Raw genomic sequence first — 20894 nt, forward strand, 5'->3', positions numbered from 1 at the left:
TGCCAGATGTGCTGTGCCAGATGGATCAAATCAATGTTAAGGCAGTTACAGAGTGGCAAAGACCTTTTACAATCAAGGATTTTCAAAGGTTTCTTGGATTTGCCAGTTTTTACTAGCGTTTTATCAGAAACTACAGCATGGTAGCCACCCATCTCAGCTCCCTGCTGTGTGGAAAGCCAAAGAAACTAAGAAGTTGGAGTGACACAGCACAAAACACCTTTGACGATCTCAAAAAGAGGTTCACTACTGGCTCTTAAACACCCTGATCCAGACTTACCCATTGTTGTGGAGGTGGATGCATCCAACTGTGGTATTGCCATACCAGCTTAGCTTTCCCAATAGGCTTCCTCAATGAGCTAAATTATTTTATGCTCGCTTTGAATGAGACAACCAGGAGACAGCCCCTAAGACCAAATTCCCTGTGAACCATCAGCCCATAACACTCTCCACCACAGAAGTCTGTCTTGATCTAAGCCAGACTGAAGTACATAAAGCTGCAAGTGAACATTTTGTCCTCAAAGATGATTTGTGATGGCTAGATGACTGGATCAGAGCATCTCCAAAATGGCAGCTCTTGGGAGATGTTCCTGGTTCTGCAGTAGTCAGAATCTATCAAAAGTGGTTCAAGGAAGGAACAGTGGTGAACCTGTGTCATGGATGGCCAAGGCTCATTGATCCCATGGGGAGAGAAGGCTGGCTTGTGTGGTCAAATCCAACAGACGAGCTACTGATACTGAAATTGCAGGTTCTGGAGCATTGGAAGAAGGTGGCCTGGTCTGATGAATCACATTTTCTTTTAAATCACGTGGATGGCCGGGTGTGTGTGTGTCACTTACTTGGGAAACACATGGCACCAGGATGCACTATGGGAAGAAGGCAAGCCAGCAGAGGCAGTGTCATGCTTTGGGTAATGTTCTTCTGGGAAACCTTGAGTCCTGCCATCCAAGTGGATGTCACTTTGACACATACCACCAACTAAATAATGCTGCAGACCATGTACACCCTTTCATGGAAACGATTTTCCCTGATGGCTGTGGCCTTTTTCAGAAGGATAATGCACCGTGCCACAAAGAAAGATGATTCAGGAATGGTTTGATAAACACAATCCAATCGAGCGTCTGTGGGATTTGCTGAACAAACAAGTCCGATCCATAAAGGCCCCACCTCGCAACTTACAGGACTGTAGTTTAAGGATCTGCTGCTAACATCTTGGTGCCAGATACCACAGCACACCTTCAGGGACCTAGTGGAGTCCATGCCTTGACAGGTCAGGGCTGTTTTGACAGCAAAAGGGGGATATTTATATATGCCCATGAACCTTCCAGATCTGCACCTTTACCTAAGAAAAACTATACATTGAAAGCTTCACTAACACTGAGACTAATTGGAAGGCTGTTTCATAACTGTGGGGCTTTGTAAGAAAAAGCTCTTCCCCCTGCTGTACCCTTTGCTGCTTGGGGTACTACCATATAGCCTGTACCTTTTGATTGAAGCAGGTATGGTGGTTCATAAAAAAACAACAACAACTAATTATTACTCAGGTACTGTGGTGCAAGACCAATCAGTGCTTTATGGGTCAGTAATAGTATTTTATTATCAATGTAAAGTTTTACTGGGAGGCAATGCAGTGTGGATAAGATAGGAGTGATGTGTTCTTCTGTATCTATATCTTCTTTTTCTAGTTAGGACTCTAGCTGCTGCTGCATACTGGACTAACTGGAGCTTGTATTTGCTCCTGCTGGAACATCCAGACAGTAAGCTATAACTAGTTTTTCTTCATCAAGAAGTAACATCATATTTCTTATATTAAAAATATTTCTGAGATGAAAGAAGGCTACACTAGAGATATTGTCTACATGAGCTTCATTTGAAGGGTTAGCATATATAAGAAGAGAAGCAGTGGGCCTAAAACAGAACCTTGTGGAACACCGAACATAACCTTGGTATACATAGAGAAGTCACCATTTATATCTACAAAGTGATAACGATCAGTCCAATAAGACCTGAGCCAGGAGAGGGCTGTTTCCTCAACACCAACAACATTCTCTAGCCTATGAAATAAAATAGTGTGGTCAGTGGTGTCAAAGGCTGCACTAAGATCAAGTAACACCAGCAAGGAGACACAACCCTTATCAGAGGCCAGTAACAGGTCATTTGCCACTTTAACCAGTGCTGTCTGATACATTTCATGAATGTTATTCCTATGTAGGTACTGTAAGAACATAACTGCTGTGCAACAACCTTTTCTACGATCAGCGGTCGAGGTCAGTTTTGTAATAAGGGGTTTGATAACTGCTAGTTTAAAAGATTTAGATGCATAGCCAGTGCTAATTTATAATTATTAGAAGGGGTTCGGTAGTTACTATATGTTTAAGGAAACATATAGGTAAGGGATCTACTATGCAGGTTGATAGTTTTGAAGAAGAAATTAGTGAAATTAAATCAGGCTTTTGAAGGGGAGTAAAGTATTATAAGCTCTGATCAGAAATTTTAATATTATCTACACGATCAAGTTCTGTGAGGTCAGGCGATCCAATCATAGACATTAATTCTGGGAGCCAGTTCGTAAATCTTTCTGCAGTAGCAGATGTAAATGTACGTTTAACACAGTGACATGACAAATTGTATCTCATGTCTAAGGCACATTTTAAATTAAACAAGATAGTGGTCTGATATAGCTTCTGAGTGTGGAAGTGTGACTATATTTTCTATATTTAATCCGAAAGATCCAGAGTGTTCCCTCCATTATGAGTGGGTCCTATTATGTTCTGCTTAACACCTACTGAATCTAAGATGTACACATCTGTTGTTCTCAGAGGATCTTCTGACTTATCAAAATGAATGTTGAAGTCTCCCACAATTAAAGCACAACTAGGTTTGAAACTAAATCTGTAAATTCACTAAAGAATTCAGAATATGGCCCTGGATGTCTGTAAAAAACAATTAGTGGAATTGACTCAGTGTGGATACATACACCGATTAGTCATAACATTATGACCATCTGCCTAATATTGTGTTGGTCCCCCTTTTGTTGCCAAAACAGCCCGCCGAAGCATAGAATCCACTAGATCCCTGAAGGTGTGCTGTGGTATCTAGCATCAAGATTTTAGCAGCAAATCCTTTAAGTCTAGTTCTGATGCTCATGTGTCTACTGTTGGCGTTTTCGGTGTTGCATGCAGTGAGCGTGGGCACGCTGACTGGTCTGCAGCTATGCAGCCCCATGCACAACAAACTGCGATGTACTGTGCATTCTAACACCTTTCTATCAGAACCAGCATTAATTTCTTCAGCAATTTGAGCAAGAGAATCTTGTCTTTTGGATCAGACCACACGGTCCAGCCTTCATTCCCCATGTGAGCCTTGGCCACCCAAGACCCTGTTGCCAGTTCACTACTGTTCCTACCTTGGACCTTTTTTGATCTATACTGACCACTGCAGACCGGGAACACCCCACAAGAGCTACAGTTTTGGATATGTTGTGATCCAGTCGTCTGGCCATCAGAATTTGGCCCTTATCAAACGTGTAACATATCAACTTGCTGTTCAATTGCTGTCTAATATAAGCCCTACAAACCTGAACCATGCTCCTCCAGCTCAGTTCACCTGGGAGTTGTGGGTGGGGTGGGGGGGTGGGGGGGCTCTGTAACATCAGCCATCACATCTTCCCCTCCTCGACACCAGAGCAAACCCTCACCCGAGTACTAGCACTTTGAGGTCACTCAGTTCTCTTCTGCCTCCACAGACATTTAACCATGGTTTTAAACCATGCAGTTCCCTTCATACTGAGCTGTTCTCATTGCTATCGTGTTTGATTTCTATTTGACCTAGTTCTCTGTTCATTGGTTTTGTGCTATTTGGATACTGTGTCTTGGATTTGTTTGCTCTAATGATTGCTACTCTGGTAGGTTATTGAACTCTGGCTGTCTACTTTTCATTCCCATTGCTTCAAAATTTGGATTATATGCTTTGGTGTTTTAATAAAACTCTGCATATGGATTCTACTTCCTCTGCTTTGGTGTCTACATTACAGCACTTCTCTAATTGTGAACATGAATTTAACAAAAAACACTGAACAATCATAACTTCAAATGGAAAAGGGAAAACAAACAAAACTAAAAATAGTACCATGACTTCCAAGTATGGGGTGGTATTACATCATCCCTTAAGTAAGCACTGATAGTGTGAATGCTCCATGGGATTAGCCTCTTGTACTTGCCATGCACTAAGGGCCCATGTACTGAAATTTTTATTGTATTTGAGAGATTTCATTTTTTTTCTCAGCACAATTTGCATCTGAAGTACTATCTTCTCTTGATTCAGGGAGTAGAGTTGAAGGTGAAATGTCGATGAAAACGGTTAGAGAGGAATTGACCCTGCTCTCTGACCCCACCCTCCAAGGCTGGGATATGCGAAGAAAGAATTTCACTGTGCTGTAATGTATACGTGACAAATAAAGGCTATTTCTATTTCTATTTCAGATACTTGCATCCATTTTGGACTTACTATATTTGGGACATCTGCCTTTACATGCACATGAAATTTAATGACATCCCATTCTTAATCCGTAGGGTTTAATATGAAGTTGCCCCACCCTTAACAGCTATAGCAGCTTCAACTCTTCTGTGAAGGCTTTCCACAACATTTAGCAGTGGGAATTTTTGACCATTCCTTTAGAAGCATATTTGTGAGGTTAGGCACTAATGTTGGACGAGAAGGCCTGGCTCACAGTCTCTGCTCTAATTCATCCCAAAGGTGTTCTATTGGGTTGAGGTCAGGACTCAACCAGTCCTGGCCAATCAAATTCCTCTACACCAAACTCTCTCATCCATGTCTTTATGAACTTTGCTTTGTGCACTGGTGCACAGTCATGATGGAATAGGAAAGGGCAATAGGGTGGTGTGGGAGAACTTAATCAGGTTGAAAAAAATTGCACAGCTTCATTTTGCATCATTTGCAGAGTTTGAAGAAGCTGTGAGATGAAATCAGCTTTTACAATTTTACAGCTTTAATTTTCTTACAGCAGACTAAAATTCAGATTAGCCCATCTATCTCCACAATTTGACACTGAGGTTGATGAGGTTACTGAATGTGAATGGAAGAAAATAGCAAAAACAAAATGTGCAAAGTTCAGAGAGACACATCTGTGACAGCTCAAACCCTTAATTACATATCTAATATATGTAAATACATGCAGTTTTTTATTAATTAACTAATTAACTTAGTAATATTAATATACACTGCTCAAAAAATTAAAGGAAGACTTTTTAATCAGAGTATAGCATCAAGTCATTTAAACTCCTGGGATACTGATCTGGTCAGTTAAGTAGCATAGGACGTTAATCAGTTTCAGCTGCTTTGGTGTTAATGAAATTAACAACAGGTGCACTAGATGGGCAACAATGAGACAACTCCCAAAACAGGAATGGTTTTACAGGTGGTGGCCACTGACATTTGGCTAGGGTCAGTGACCCTACAGAGTTTCCACAGGCAGTCCAAATGCTCCAGGATGGCACATCAATATGTGCCATTGCCAGAAGGTTTGCTGTGTCTCCCAGCACAGTCTCAAGAGCATGAAGGAGATTCCAGGAGACAAGCAGTTACTCTAGAAGAGCTGGACAGGACCGTAGAAGTGCCTTAACCCATCAGCAGGACCGGTATTTGCAAGGAGGAACTGGATGAGCATTGCCAGAGCCCTAGAAAATGGCCTCCAGCAGGCCACTGATGTGAATGTCTCTGACCAAACAATCAGATACAGACTTCATGAGGGTGGCCTGAGGGCCCAACGTCCTCTAGTGGGCCCTGTGCTCACTGCCCAGCACCATGAAACTTGATGGGCATTTGCTATTGAACAGCAGAATTGGCAGGTCCACCACTGGCACCCTGTGCTTTTCACAGATGAGAGCAGGGACACCCTAAGCACATGTGTCAGACATAAATTGGACTGGAGAAGGAGAACCTTGCGCTCCCTGTAATATCATTCAGCATGACTGGTTTGGTGGTGGGTCAGTGATAGTCTGGGGAGGCATATCCATGGAGGGATGCACAGACCTCTAGAGGCTAGACAATGGCACCTTGACTGCCATGAGACTGCCTGAAACCAAGGGTTTCAGGATGAAACCCTTGGACCCATTGGCAGACCCTATGCTCTTCCTGGAGGATAAAGAAATTGATACCATTGAATGGCCCTCAAGCTCGCCTACCTAAATCCAATAGAACACCTCTGGAACATTATGTTTCGGTTCATCCGATGCTACCAGGTTGCACCTGACTGACCAGACTGTCCAGGAGCTTAGTGATGCCCTGGTCCAGATCTGGGAGGAAATACCCCAGGACACCATCCGTCATCTTAATAGGAGCATGCCCTGACATTGTCAGGCATACATACAAGCACGTGGGGGATACACAAACTACTGAGTATCATTTTGAGTTGCTGCAATGAAATTTCAGCAAAATGGACTAGTCTGTGGCATCATTTTTTCACTTTGATTTTCGGGGTGTCTTTGAATTCAGTCGTCTGTAGGTTGATAATTTTCAATTCCATCAAACCATGTGACATCCTTTCATTCCTAATACATTACCTAGTCTATATCAGTATAGATATCCAGCATGATATTTTTCCCTATTGAGATCTGATGTGTTTTCAAAGTGTGAGAGTAGTAAGACAACAGCATCCATCATCCCAGTTCACCAAATACTCTATGCCCATGAACCATCCAGATCTACTCTTTTACCTAAGAAAAACTATTCATAAAGTGCTTCACTAAACAAATGTGTTTTCAGCTTGGACTTAAACAATGAGACTGTGTCTGATTCCCAACCACTAATAAGAAGGCTGTTCCAGCACTCTGGGGCATTAAAAGAAAAAGCTCTGCCCCTTGCTGTAGCCTTTACTCCTTGATTTAGTACCATATAGCCTGCACCTTTTGATCGCAGTAGGCATAAAAAACAAACATTTGCTCAAGTGTTGTGGTGCTAGATCAATCAGTGCTTTATAGGTCAATAGTAGTATTTTATAATCAATGTGAAATTTGACTGGGAGCCAATGGAGTGATGTCTTCATATCTTCTGGTTCTAGTTAGGATCCTAGCTGCTGCGTTTTGGATAAACTGGGGCTTGCTTATGCACCTACTGGAACAACCAAAAAAAGCATGAACTAGTATTTATGCAACATGTAGTGACATCATATTTCTTATCTGAGCAATAAATCTGAGATGAAAGAAGCCCACCCTAGTGATATTATCTACATGAGCTTCAAATAAAAGTCAAATGTCTCTCATCTGACTTAGTTGAAACATATAACTGTGTGTATTCAGCATAATTGTGGGAGCTAATACCATGTGTACGAATACTGTAAATGCACCAAGCGGTAGCATACATAAGCAGTGGCCTAAAACAGAATGTTATGGAACACCAGACATAAGGCTAGAAACAAGTCACTTACTACTTTAACCAGTTCTGTGTCTGTGCTATGATGAGGCCTAAATCCTGACTGATACATTCCATGAATGTTAATCCTATGTAGATATAAGCAATACTGCTGTGCTACAGCCTATTCTAGGATTTTGGTGATAATGGGTTTGATATTGGCCTATAGTTCGTCAGCTTATAAGGGTTCAGTTTTTTTTACATTAGTGGTTGATAGCCATTAGTTTAAAAGATTTAGGCACATATCCAGTACTAAGGGAAGAATTGGTTATTTTTAGAAGAGGTTCAGTTGCTACTAGTATTATCTGTTTTAGGAAACGTGCAGGTATGGGATGTAGTATGCAGGTTGATGATCTTGAAGAAGAAATGAGTAAAATTAAATTGATTTCTTGAAGGGGAGCAAAACATTCTAAGCCCTGATCAGTAACAGTAATATTATTATCTACTGTACATGACAATTAGTATCAGTTATTGAAAGGTTATGCAAAACGGCAAAAAGAAGTGGATCATGTTAGAGTGCAAGAAATGTAACATGAAATATTTCACAATTAGAATATTTCTAAAACCTACACAACGTTGCAATTAGAATGAACATAAAAAGAGTACTCATTGGCAAATGTAGTGTAATGCATTTTAATAACTATACAATAAGTCATCCTTATGAATGAAATAATATTGAAAAGCATTAGTATGTATCTCAAAAATATTATTTTTGAGAGTTGCTTAAAATCTCTATTTTACATCTGCAAATTTGTACTATAGCATACCAGGAAAATTGGATGGCACAGTGGGTACAGATGCTTTCTCACAACTATTTGCTATTTGTGTTCATGTTGTCCTGCAATGAACTGGTGCCTCATCCAGGGTTGTCCCAGTGCTCTTTGGGATAAGCTCTGGGTCCAACCTGAGCGTAAATTTCATACTGAATATGAAAGATGAACGAGCTATTACTAGCGACGTCACAATATAAATATGTGGTTTTTAATAAAGACCAAACGTGATTTATGCATTACAGACTACTACTGCTCTAAAATAATAAAAATGTTCCGAATTTCAGCCACCCCCCACCCGCTAGTTGTGTAGTGTGACGCGAGAGTAAAGGCGTGGCTGCGCGGCTCCTCCTCTACAGTCTGCCTGGGAAAGAAAAAAAACTTTTTGTGTAGAAGGATTCAACAGCCGCCATCTTGTCGTGGACGAGAATCGGGATTTCGAAGAGCATTATAATAGTTATATAGATGCGAGGAAGTCAGACAGGGGCTGTATAGCTTTGTGGTGATAGACAGAAGAGATGTGGTGAATTTTGGAGGCCTGTTCTGATGGATAGGGTTAAAATGGGACCGTTTCTGTCTACTGGAAACCCCCGTATATCTGATTTCCCCCTTCAGCAAGCGCTGTTTCTCACAATTTCTCTTATTAAGCCATGTACAATTGATGCTGCGATCTATTAGTAAAAACTGTACATATAGAAAATCATTTTCGGCAACTGTTAATTTTACCAGAGGTCGAAATGGGTCTCGAAGTTATTTATTTTTTCTCGGAGATGATCAGTTCTTTGGAGATACGCCGATGACGTAAGGCGTTAAAGACTCGATTATTTTTGTTGTGTGTGTGTTTTAAATACTTGTTCTTCTTAAATAAACGACCAAAATCTTGTTGGTAGCTAGATTATAATTATGAGGGTACTTGGTAGTGAATTATCATGGGGTGAATGGAAGCGGCGAAGCGGGGCGCTGTTGCTTGTATCTTGAGCTATTTTCAGCTGGCTAGCAGTGCTCGCTAGTGCTACTAACTTAGTTGGTTTTTCGCCGAAAAGTGAGATCTGATCTGCGACACAAAAGCTTACATTCTCCCCTGCCCTGACCCAAAATCACGCAAACAAGCCTTAATACTACAAAACTCATACTTAGGATGGCTGACAACATCATGGATATGGGACCTCCCAACGCAAAGCGTCCAAAGCTGAATTCACCTGCTCTGTCTTCATCTGACGGCCCAGGTAAGAAAATCCTGCAAGGGTTACAATAGAGATATGAAGCCTTTTGAGAAATCTCATCTCGTTTGATTTGATTCTCGACAGCAGCTTATCCTAATGTTCCTCATTACCTGTTAATAATGTAGCTTCCGCACGAGTTGAGAAACCTGATTGGACACCCTTCCAGTCAAACCGATGCAGTCTCCCAGTTTTGTTCCTATTTATATATATATATGTCCATTATTGCCAAGTATACTCACACATACAAGGCATTTTTTGTGGTATAGAAAAAATAAAGTACAGATATAAGTAGGATGGAAATATTAAAAGGGTATTTATAGGTACTTATGGATATATATCTGTTTTCTCCTTTGTCATTGTCATAAGTTTTTTATGAATACAAATCAAGACAAATGTTAATTTTCTATTGTTATTAACTATACTACAGGTATTGTGCATTACTGGAGTTGGCGCATTCATCATTATAGTATCGTAACCGAACAGTAATAGTTCCGTTTTTTGTTGTATGTGTCGGCTTGACATTAAAAGATAACCGCATTAAATAGACTCTAGTTGCAGGTATTGAATTATGTGTTTAGAGAAATTGGTAAATGTTTTTAGGATTGGATTGTTATGAGGGTCACTTTTTGCCATTTAATTGTTCAGCAGTCCAACGTAAAACAAAAGTAATTAATTTTATAAATAAATACTTAAAGCAGCACATCTTTTTACAATACAAGCATATTGCCACTTACTGGCTAGACTTGCAGTAATTGCATTGTAAAGTTAATTACCTCTCTGAAATGTTAGTATGTTAAAATGCTGAATCTTCCAGGGAAATTTAGAAAGCTGAAGGAAATCTTTGAAATAGAGCCTTGATTTAATGGTTGTTTGTCTTATCTTGTTCATGACCTTAAAAATACAAACATTGTGCTTGACAGTCATTTTTTTACTTGCATCGTGTGCTTCTGGTTGTTTTAGGTTTAACCATCTTTTACCATTTATTATTCAATTGACTAAGTAGATTTCTTTTAACCACTTCACCCTATCTCATGAACACTACTGATCAGGACCCTGTTCAGGCAATTTACCTTTTGTTTCGCTTACTTTAAAAGGATAGAATACTTATTTCATATAGACATTGGAAAGTAATCGATTATTCTTCCTTTTCTCTCAAATCCAACCTGATTAATATGATTTGACATACAGGATTAACATTTTTGGAGCTTTGCTTAAACATATTGTCCTATTTATCCAATCTACATAGCATAATTGTCCCACTGGCTGAAGCAATACTACTGAAAAAAACAAGATCAGACTCTCTAACATACATCAGCCATAACATTAAAGTAAAGTAAATAACATTAATTACAGTAATACCTTGACTTACGAGTTTAATTCGTTCTGTGACCAAGCTCGTAACTCAATTTGCTCGAATATATCAAATTAAATTTCTCCATTAAAATGAATTGAAATGCTATTAATCCATTCCAGCCCCCCAAAAACCACACCAATTTTTTTTGTTACGTGTTTTTTAAATAAGAAAAATGTACTTTATAAATAACAAATAATGTATAAAACAATAATACATAATAAAAGAGAATGTAAAGAAATAAACTGGTTTTATTAAGCGTATTTACGTTGAAGATCAGACGAAGATGCTGGCGGAGGTGGAGGAGATGGGCGGAGGAGGGAGGTGGAGTTTTTCATTTCGTGCTCTATCGCTTAACTTAACTTACTCTCTACACACTTATTGCTACAATTAATTGCTAAATTTAACTTACACACTTTGCTACTTTTTTATTTTATTAATTTATTTTTTTTCACTTTACTTAATCATCTTCACTTACTTTTACCTCTTTCGCCACACTTTCCTCGCTTTCACTTGCAGGGCGTTTCAATAAAAACCTGTCCAAGGAGGTTTGTTTCTTCCTCCCTTTCAAAATGTTTGGAAAATAAGTGAGGAAGTGTCGTTACACAGCGCCAACGCACGACCTGGAGAGAAAACCACGTGAACTGAACGCTCGCTGGGCGACCGAGTGGCGGGTGGCGTAAGCTCACTCGCCCGTAACTCAGATCTCGTCTCGTATCTTAAAGCAAAAAATCGAGCCGAGCGACGGCTCGTATCTCGGAAAACTCGTAAGTTGAGTCACTCGTAAGTCAAGGTTTCACTGTATCTTGTTACAGTGGCACCTGTCATAGGTTAGGATATATTAAGCAGTAAATAAAGTCTGTTTCTGGAAGTGGATGTGTTGGAAGCAGGAAAAATGAATCTGAACAACTTTGACAAGGACTGAATTGTGATGGATAGACAGCTGGGTCAGAGCATGTCCAAAACAGCAGGTCTTTTTGCATGGCCACAATGGACATGTGGCCATCAGAACTTGATGATGGAGCAAGGAAAGAAGGTGGCTTTAAAATGTCTGAAATGCCTAAAAATACTTTCCCTGTGCAAAGTGCACATGGCAAATCATTTAAGATGGTGGGAGGAAAAAATCAACGTTTAGCCCATCAAAATTTTATATTTTATACAGTATTACTTTTACAGCTTGCCTTTGTGTGCATCGTATTTGCTTATAAAACCTCTCTTGCATTGCAACACCAATACATGTTCACACAGATATATAAACTGGTCCTAATATTACAGTTGCATTTGTAGTGTGTGCACATGCGGGAAAATGAGAAACGGGAGTGACGGGAAAATTCTACTTAAATGATAATGTTATGTTAATTACCCAATATTTGTTGATGGTTAGTAAACAAGCCAACAAAATGCTGCATTAGAAATCAGCTCATGGAAATATGCATAACAGCTACAGGTTGCCAGAGGTATACATTAGTATGCTCTTATTATCAAGCAAAAGTATTGTATTTTACAAAACGGTAACACTACTAAACTAATGTAACTTCTAAACTAATGTATTCAAATGAGTGATGAATGATTTCCCATGGTAGTTAGAATTTTCCTGCATTCTTCTGAACTGCCATGTGCAACTCCCTCTCTAACACTGGAGAGAAAAATACAGAAAGAGCATAGACCTTATTGCAGTTAAGCTGATGATCCCCACCCCAAAATTTTCAGTTCCTTCAACCAGGTATATTTCAGATAGTTGGGAAATGTTCGTATAGTACAGCTGCATGATTCTTAATTTAGACAGATTTGTTTTGTTTTTTTTGTTTGTTTTTTTTTAACTTGAGTGTTTTGATTGAGATTTTCACACATGATTCTTTGGCTACTTTAGGATTTATTAAACTCATACATTCCTAGGTGCATTATAAATTTGTTTCTTCTCAGTACTAGCATTTGCAACATTTTAAAATTTACTCCTAGCTTTCCATTTTTTCTGTTTTCATATGGAGAGTCACATGTTTCACATGCATGAATGAGGTGTTGTACAAGGTACATTAGGCATGAGACAGAATTTCTTTGTCTAGTATTGAGATACAAAGTACTGGCAAGACAAACTTTAGTTCTTTGAGGTACACATTACCTTTTAATATTCATTTAAACCACCACCACTTCTTGCAGACTACATAGCAGCAGCAAAGATAGTAGCATGCATAACATAACGAAGTTTGCAAGTGAGAACCTAACCAACTCAAAGCATCCTTAGTTAGAACATGTCCAATACAGCATGTTATCTGGGATGTTCCCTGTATGCAGTGGTTAGTCATCTACCAAAGGTATCCAGGGTAGGACAACGATTGAGCAGATGACAAAGTTGCGCCTTAGGCTTGTTGATGTGCTTGAGTAGTGAAGGCTAGTCCGAAGGATGGTCCAATCCCATAGAAGAACTTCTGTAGCATAAATTGCTAAAACAAGTTAATGCTAGCTTTGATAGAAATGTCAGACACACGGTGCATTACAGTTTACTGGAAAGGGCTGTGTAGCTACAGACACAGTGCCCTCTCCAATGTCACAAGAAGGGGCAGGTGAGCATAAGAATTCGACCATGACTGGACCATGGAGGAATGGAATAAGGTAGCATGGTCTGAAAAATCACAGTTTCTTTTACATCATGTATGTCAATTACCTGGGTAGGAGATTGCACCAGGATACCCTATGGGAAGAAGGCAAGTTGGCAGGAAAGTCTTGGCATTCATGTGACTGTTACTTTGACACACATTACTTAACTAAATATGGTTGCACACCAAGTACACTCCTTCATGGCAACAGTATTCGTTAATGAAACTGGCCTTTTGCAGCAGGATAATTTGCCTTGCCAAACTGCAAAAACACTTAAGGAATGGTTTAAGGAATATGACAGTGTTTGTGTTCAATTGACCCCCTGATCTCAATCCAGTCATACATGGACAAGCACATCTGATCCAATGAGGTACCACCATTCAACTCTGTTTTACTTTATTATTATTATTATTATTATTATATATAATCAGGGGTTTTGTAAGATCAGGGTGTATGATGAACCAGTTAGGCAGGTGCTAATGATCATCAATTTCATAAGTTGAAACACAGTAATTAACTGAATCACCTGTGTAGGTATACACATACACACACACACCAAACAGAGGTTGGAAAATGAAACTGAAACACCAGAGTATATTTTAAATATTGCTATTTTTATGTTCAGCCAAGATTCCTTCATCGGGTACATATCAATATTTATACCTTAGACTGAAATGTGTTTGTCATTTACTGTCACATCCATAATGCATGCCGTTTTGTCATTTTTTAGATAGATAGATAGATAGATAGATAGATAGATAGATAGATAGATAGATAGATAGATAGATAGATAGATAGATAGATAGATAGATGTTTGCCTGTCAAATCCCCAGATTGGTTGCTCTGTGAGACATTTTGCCTGTCATAATGAGTTCAAATCTCGCATCCATAACACTGGAATTGCCCTTGATTAGATTCATTTCTGAACCTTTATAAAAACTGTAATGGGAAGCAGATGGCTTGGAGGCCAAAAATCCAGTGGAAGAAATTTAGTGTATGTAGTTAAGTACTAATGCAATTATTGAAAATGTAAAATAAGAAATATAATAGTAGTAGTAGTAATAATAATAATAGCTTTTTAAGAAACTAGAGAAAATTGCCATCACCAGGTATATTTTTCATAAAAACCTTCAAAATGCCTCTTAGCCCATAACACTGACATAAATGTGTTTAGTAGTCTGAAACTAACTAGCATAACTGGTGAAAATGATTACTAATTAAGCTATCATTTAAATGTTTTATCCTGGTAATCCTTTTTTAAGCACAGACTCTAATCACAATACATATTTAATTCTTCCCCCCCTTTTCTCATTTTAGATTTGGGGCCTCTGTTTGACTTGGAGAATGATCTTCCAGATGAGCTGATCCCCAATGGTGATGCGGTCTTGACATCCATGTCCACCAACGGTGATGGAGGAGTTGCAGGAAGGATTGGTGCCATAATGCCAGATGCTGCCACCAAGCACAAACAGCTCTCGCAGCTTCTTCAGTCAGGCAGTGGTGGGCAACCTGGCATAGGTGGGCAGTTGAGTACACTGTGCAAGAGCCCCCTTGGCCAGGCCTCACCAAGTCACTCATCCCATCCCCAGAAGCCTATTGGTACATCAAGTGGCCCTGGCAACTGTAACAATGCTGGCTTCAACCAGACTGTGCTGAACAGTGGGCAGAGTCATGGGCTCATGGGCCAGAACATGGCACAGCAAGGGCAGATGTTGAATGGCATGATGAAGCCAGCAGGGCGGGGCAGGGTGGCATCAGGTATGCAGTACCAGGGCCAGGCAATGCAGGGGACACCAGTTGGAGGAGGTGGCACCCCAGCGGTTGCAGGGGCCAGCATGGCAGGCAGTGTGCTGGCAGAGACACTGACCCAAGGTGCACCCCAAATGGGTGTGCACAATTCCATCAGTACTCAACAGGCAGGAAACAAGGTAAACAAGATGCTGCTGCTATCCAATGCTATCCTTATATAGATATACAGATCTAGTCTAAACGATGAAAAAACAATTATGTTGCTGTGCTGTCTTAATATTTGGCCTCATTACTAGTGTGTGTGTTGTGCTTTGTTTTTGTGCTTGTTTGCATGAAAACTAAAAGGTGGGATAACCTACATCACTGTAAACCACACATTATCCACATTTGCAGGAAATCCAAAGCGTACCCATCCAAAGGTAGTTACTGTAAACTGCTCTGTATGTGTGCACTCAGGTTTCTACCACAGCTGGCTTGACTACAGTCTGAATGTAGATTAAAAAATCATTTCTGTGTGCTGCACTTGATAAAATTATGCAAAAGCACACTGTGTATTGTAATGACAGTGGTTTAATTAGAAACTTGTATGAGGAAATATACAAAATAAAATTACACTTGATTTTTTCAGTTACAATTAAGTACAATTAACTAGTTAAATGTGCTTTTAAGATGGATTTCAGTTATCGGTAGTGGTGGTTTTATTTTTATTATTTATTTTTTAAATTTAGCTAAAACATTTAAGGCACAATATACCATGAAACAATGTTTCCATATTAATAACATTGTTATGGAATGTATTTATTTTATAATAAATAATATATTATTAAGTTTTTTCTCAGACTACATTATATTTATATTGCAGTAAATTGGTTTTATTGTCATAAAAATATATTACATGTAAATAAAATAAACATATATTTTACATTTATATAAGAGTGCAGTATCTTATCTATTCCTTGGACTGCATTCTTCTGGACAGAGACGTCAGATTTTGTACGTACTTGCCACTCTCCTAGTTTGAGATTTACAGCCCTGGGTGCTTCACCTTCAACATTTGTTCCAGTTCTTCCTTCAGTCCCTGGCAATTCTCAATCTTTTCATGCTCTTTTTTTCTGTTACTATCAGCTGAGATTGACAAGGAGCAGGAAACAGAAGTTCTGATAAATGTAACATTAGACTCTTGTTTAGACTCTTGGCATATGCTGCCCCAACTTACATCTTGCACTCTGCTGCTATATCTTGTACTGTATGAGGGGTGTCTTTGCAAAGCCTCCAACTTGCATCTGTCAAATGATGCAACCCATGGTGGAAATTGGGTTTTCCATAATATATTCTCTACCACCCTCTGTTTTCTGCTGGTTGAGGCACTTCATCCTGAGTGGTGACCCTCCTCATGGATGCTTCTTGTTTCATTCAAGATTCTGGTTCTGACACCCACTAATCCCTACCTCCTTTCTTTTCATTGCTTATAGGGTTTGAGTGCTAGACTATAGGTAGAAAGAGGTTTTTGTATCTTGACATCAGTGATATGTCACCACCTGTGGCTAGCTTAGTATTCCAACTGGGTATGTGATGCCTGATGGGTCATATTGAGGGCTTGGATTTTATTCCTACTATTGAGGTGTTTCTAAGCACCACTCCTAACCTCTGGAGGTATATGGCTATAGCAGTCCTCATTTGGGCTCCAACAGCCTGTGGGATACCAAGGTAGTTGCAGCTGCTCTGTATGTCTGCTATCTTGCCTTCTGGTAACTTCACCCCTTCAGTCTTGATCACCTTCCCCATCTCTTTACCTATGCAGCTATGACATCAACATGAATTGATTTCTCGTTCACTCCTGGTGTATCATCCATTTTAGGGCTGCAGCTATCGATTATTTTAGTAATCGAATATTCCTCTGATTATTCCATCGATTAATCGAGTAATCGGATAAGAAGTACTTTTTCTTTATTAAAGAGTAATACTAAATATGCAAGAGAAAATAAGATGGGTCTCTTAGAAAATGAAATCTAAACCCATTTAGTGCATTTAATTGACATCTTACATTCAACATGCAAATACAAATATATATAATTAAAAAAACGTAAACATAGTACAACAAAGGCAAAATAATAGTAATAATAATACCTAAACATTGCATTTATGTTGTGCAACTTAACTTTCACATGCTCAGTGCTCTGTGTGTATTTACAGTAAATGGACTAAAAGAAACTTTGAGGCAACTAATTTGTCAGTGATTTTTTTTGTATTCTAATTACTCGAGTTATTTGAGGAATCATTTCAGCCCTAATCCATTTATAGAAGGTGGCCGATGGTCACTTCACTTCTGAAACTGTATTAATATCCACTCATTCCCATGATCTGGCTAAGGGGGTTCAGGCTTATGCAGAATAGCACTGGGGATAGTGCATCACTTTGGTATATGCCACACTTAATGGTGACTTGTGTGATAGCTTTTGAGTTGGAATCCGTTGTTGTTTTCCACAGCTTCTTTTCAGTAAAGTCAAGAGGATTTTATTTTCATTTCGACCATGTATAGTCATGTGAAAAAATTAGGACACCCTATTGAATATTCAGTTCATTATTAAGAAATGTCAACTTTGTTTTTTTTTACTTATTAAACAAAACATATCAACATAAATGAGTATTTCACCTGAGGAAAAAGTTAGGACACCCTATGCCCTAATAGCTAGTGTTTCCCCCATTGGCTGATGTCTCAATGAGATGTTTCTTGTAGCCATGACTCCGTTTTAAATCACCCCACAGGATCTCAATAGGATTTAGATCTGGGCTTTAACTTGGCCATTCCAGAATTCTCCATTTTTTTTACTTTTCAGCCAGTCCTTGGTGGATTTTCCGATATGTATTGGGTCATTGTCAAGTTGCATGATTCAGTTCCACTTTAGCTTCAATTTTTTGACAGATGTTCCTCAAGCACCTTCTGATACAATGTAGAATTCATAAAGGATTGTATTATGGTGAGCATCCCCAAACCTTAACACTTCCACCTCCATGTTTCATATTTGGTATAATACTGGTATAATTTAGTGTAGTCTGTTTCTGATTGTACATTCATGCACTTTGGCATAAACTGTAGCAAAAGCTGGCTGTAGGTCCTGTGATGATATTTTAGGGTTTTTGGAGACGTGTTTAAGCATCTTGTGGTCTGCTGTTGGGGTGAGTTTGCTTGGATGACCTGACCTGGATATGTTGGCAGTTGTTTTAAATGTTCTCCACTTGTAAATGATTTTCTGGACAATGGAATGGTTGATTACAAATTCTTTTGATATTTTTTTATATCCCTTACCAGACTCCTAAGCATCAACAATCATCTTTTTGAAGGCCCCAGAGAGCTCTTTGGATCTCACCATGGTGATACCTCTCACTTCAACAATTGAGAGCAAACCAAGCTAAATGTCTGAATGTTTAAATAAGGCAAGCTTCCTTCAAAATGCTCTGTAACAATGTTCTAATCATTTGCACCTGATGTGATACACCTGTAGGTCATTTTATCCATTTTAAATACAAATAAATGTGGGGGTGTCCTTACCTTTTCCTCATAAGAATTATTGGATTTTTTTAAAATTACATTTTACACATTTAAAAAGACTCTTTTTTTTTTTTTTTTTTTTTTTAGTTATATTACTTGAATCTTTCAATATTGTAAAAATGAAGATCAAATGCCTGTATGTTTAGCTATGTTTCAAAAAAAACAAAAAAAAAACCAGGGTGTCCTAATTTTTTCACATGACTGTAGCTGATGCAGTACACAGTGAAATGAAACATCATTCCTCTCGGACCCTGCGTTTGTATGTCAGACAAGTCCTTGAGTGTTCAGGAGTCTGATGGTTTGAAGAAGAAAATGTCCCTGGTTGTGAGGGGCCCAAATGCTTCAGTACCGTTTTCTGGATGGCAGGAGGGGGAAGAGTGTGTGAGAGATGTGTGTGGGGTTGTCAACAGTGCTGTTGGCTTTGCGGATGCAGTGTGTGTTGTAAATGTCCATGAATGTGGAAAGAGAGACTCCAATGATCTCAGCTGTACTCATTGGCCGCTGCAGGGTCTTGCATTCCAAAACGGTCCAATTCCCAACCCAGGCAGTGATGCGGCTGCTCAGAATGCTCTCAAGTGTCCCCATGTAGAACTTGGTCAGGATGGGGGTAGGGAGATGGGCTTTTTGCATCCTTTGCAGAAAGTAGAGCTGCTGCAGATCTACACGGAAGGTCCATCGATGTTTAGCAGGTAATGGTCATTCTGTGTCCCCTAAAGTCTACAACTATCTCTTTTTTGTGTTAGAATAACAGTGCTGCTTAGGGAAATGTTGTGTGAAGACGTCTGCTATCTAGTCTGCACATTATTCTGATCACTCTGCCAGGAATGTTGTCCAGCTTTCCGTCAATTAATTCTGTGTAGAGTTTTCCTTGCATCAGCCGTGGTAAGACAGTACCTGGTTGTTGGAAGGAGGGTCTTCCAACAGTTGGAAGTTGAAGAGCGCATCTAAAAGGGATGCATCACTGTCACAGGTAGGTGAAGGCCTGCGACCTGCTCTGGTTGTCGCCTCTGTAGTGGAAGTGGCTGTGGTTTATTTGAGCATGCTTACCCCCTCTGATGACTCAGATCTGTTTGGCCATTGCTGTTCTTAGGGCCACCTTGTCACCTGCTCTGAAGGCGAAGTGTCTGGCCTTCTGCAGCACACACACTTTTGCAGTCATCCACGGCATCCAGGCTTGAATCGTGTGGTGATTGTCTTGGAGACAGTCGAATCATGTACTTGCTGATGTAGCTTGTCACTGATGCCACATATTTCTTTAAGTTGTTGGAATGCTGGAATTAACTGTATGCTGGATCATAACAGGGATGTGATCTTAGCAACTGAGGTGGAGACAGGGCTATGCATGGTAAACTCTGGGGATGTTTATGTAAACAATATCCAGAACGTTTGCCACTGTTGTTGCAAAGGCCACATACTGATGGAATTTAGGGCACACTGACTTGAGATTTGCATGGTTTCATGGTAGCCACTTAGATTTCACACATTGCCTCTTTAGAATTAGTGCTGGCGGGAATGTACACTCTAACAATATGATGACCATGATAAATAAATTGGTCTGCATCTAACAGTTGCAAATTCCCTTAGCGATGAGCAGTAATTAGAAACAAGCAAGTGAGTTTTTGCTGAAGGTTATTAGTCTCCTGTAAGCCTTGTATAGTGCCAAAAACTGTAGTGTCCGTGTGTGGCACTGATTAGGCTTTATTTTAGTCAGTCCAGGTAGGTGCTCAGGTTGCACCAACTAATCAAGTTATTGGTCAGTACATCACATGCAAATGGTAGATTATTCAGATAAAAAAATTATTTCTTTCACTAGCCCTTGAAAAAAAGCTTAAAAACACAATAATTATTTCTGGGTTTTGTTCATTGAAGACCCACTAACAGTTGTTGTACAGAGGCAAACATCTGTTCCTATCATCACACTAAACCCTATAGAGAAGTTAAAATGACTGAAAAAAATAAATAAAATCTGTTACTGTTTTATGGAAATGCAGTAAAATACTGTTATTTTACTTGTAAATTTGCAGCAAAGGATTACAGTGTAATGAAAGCATGATAAAATACTACATGATGGGCATAAGACATTACGTTAAAGTCCAATTAAAAACTTTATAGACATAGTTTAAAATATTACATTTTGTCATTGGATAATGTATTAAAATGATCAAACATTAAATTGTTTAATTTTTGGTTATTAAAATGTAATACTTTACAAATGAAATGTATTCGGATGT

At 39.2% G+C, this 20894-nt stretch overlaps 1 protein-coding gene across 3 annotated transcripts in view; it reads left to right on the forward strand.

Moving 5' to 3' along the window:
• Window positions 1–8566: 8566 nt before the first annotated feature.
• crebbpb (CREB binding protein b) overlaps window positions 8567–20894 on the forward strand; it is a 58839-nt gene continuing 46511 nt past the window's right edge. For all 3 annotated transcript variants that reach the window (XM_058410352.1, XM_058410345.1, XM_058410361.1), the window contains exons 1-2: window positions 8567–9421; window positions 14682–15292. In XM_058410352.1, the coding sequence (XP_058266335.1) occupies window positions 9334–9421; window positions 14682–15292 (699 nt within the window). In that variant the 5' untranslated portion in view covers window positions 8567–9333. The remainder of the gene's footprint in view (window positions 9422–14681; window positions 15293–20894) is intronic.

The sequence above is a fragment of the Hemibagrus wyckioides genome, linkage group LG02 (genome assembly GCF_019097595.1).
Source record: "Hemibagrus wyckioides isolate EC202008001 linkage group LG02, SWU_Hwy_1.0, whole genome shotgun sequence".
NCBI classification, from domain to species: domain Eukaryota; kingdom Metazoa; phylum Chordata; class Actinopteri; order Siluriformes; family Bagridae; genus Hemibagrus; species Hemibagrus wyckioides.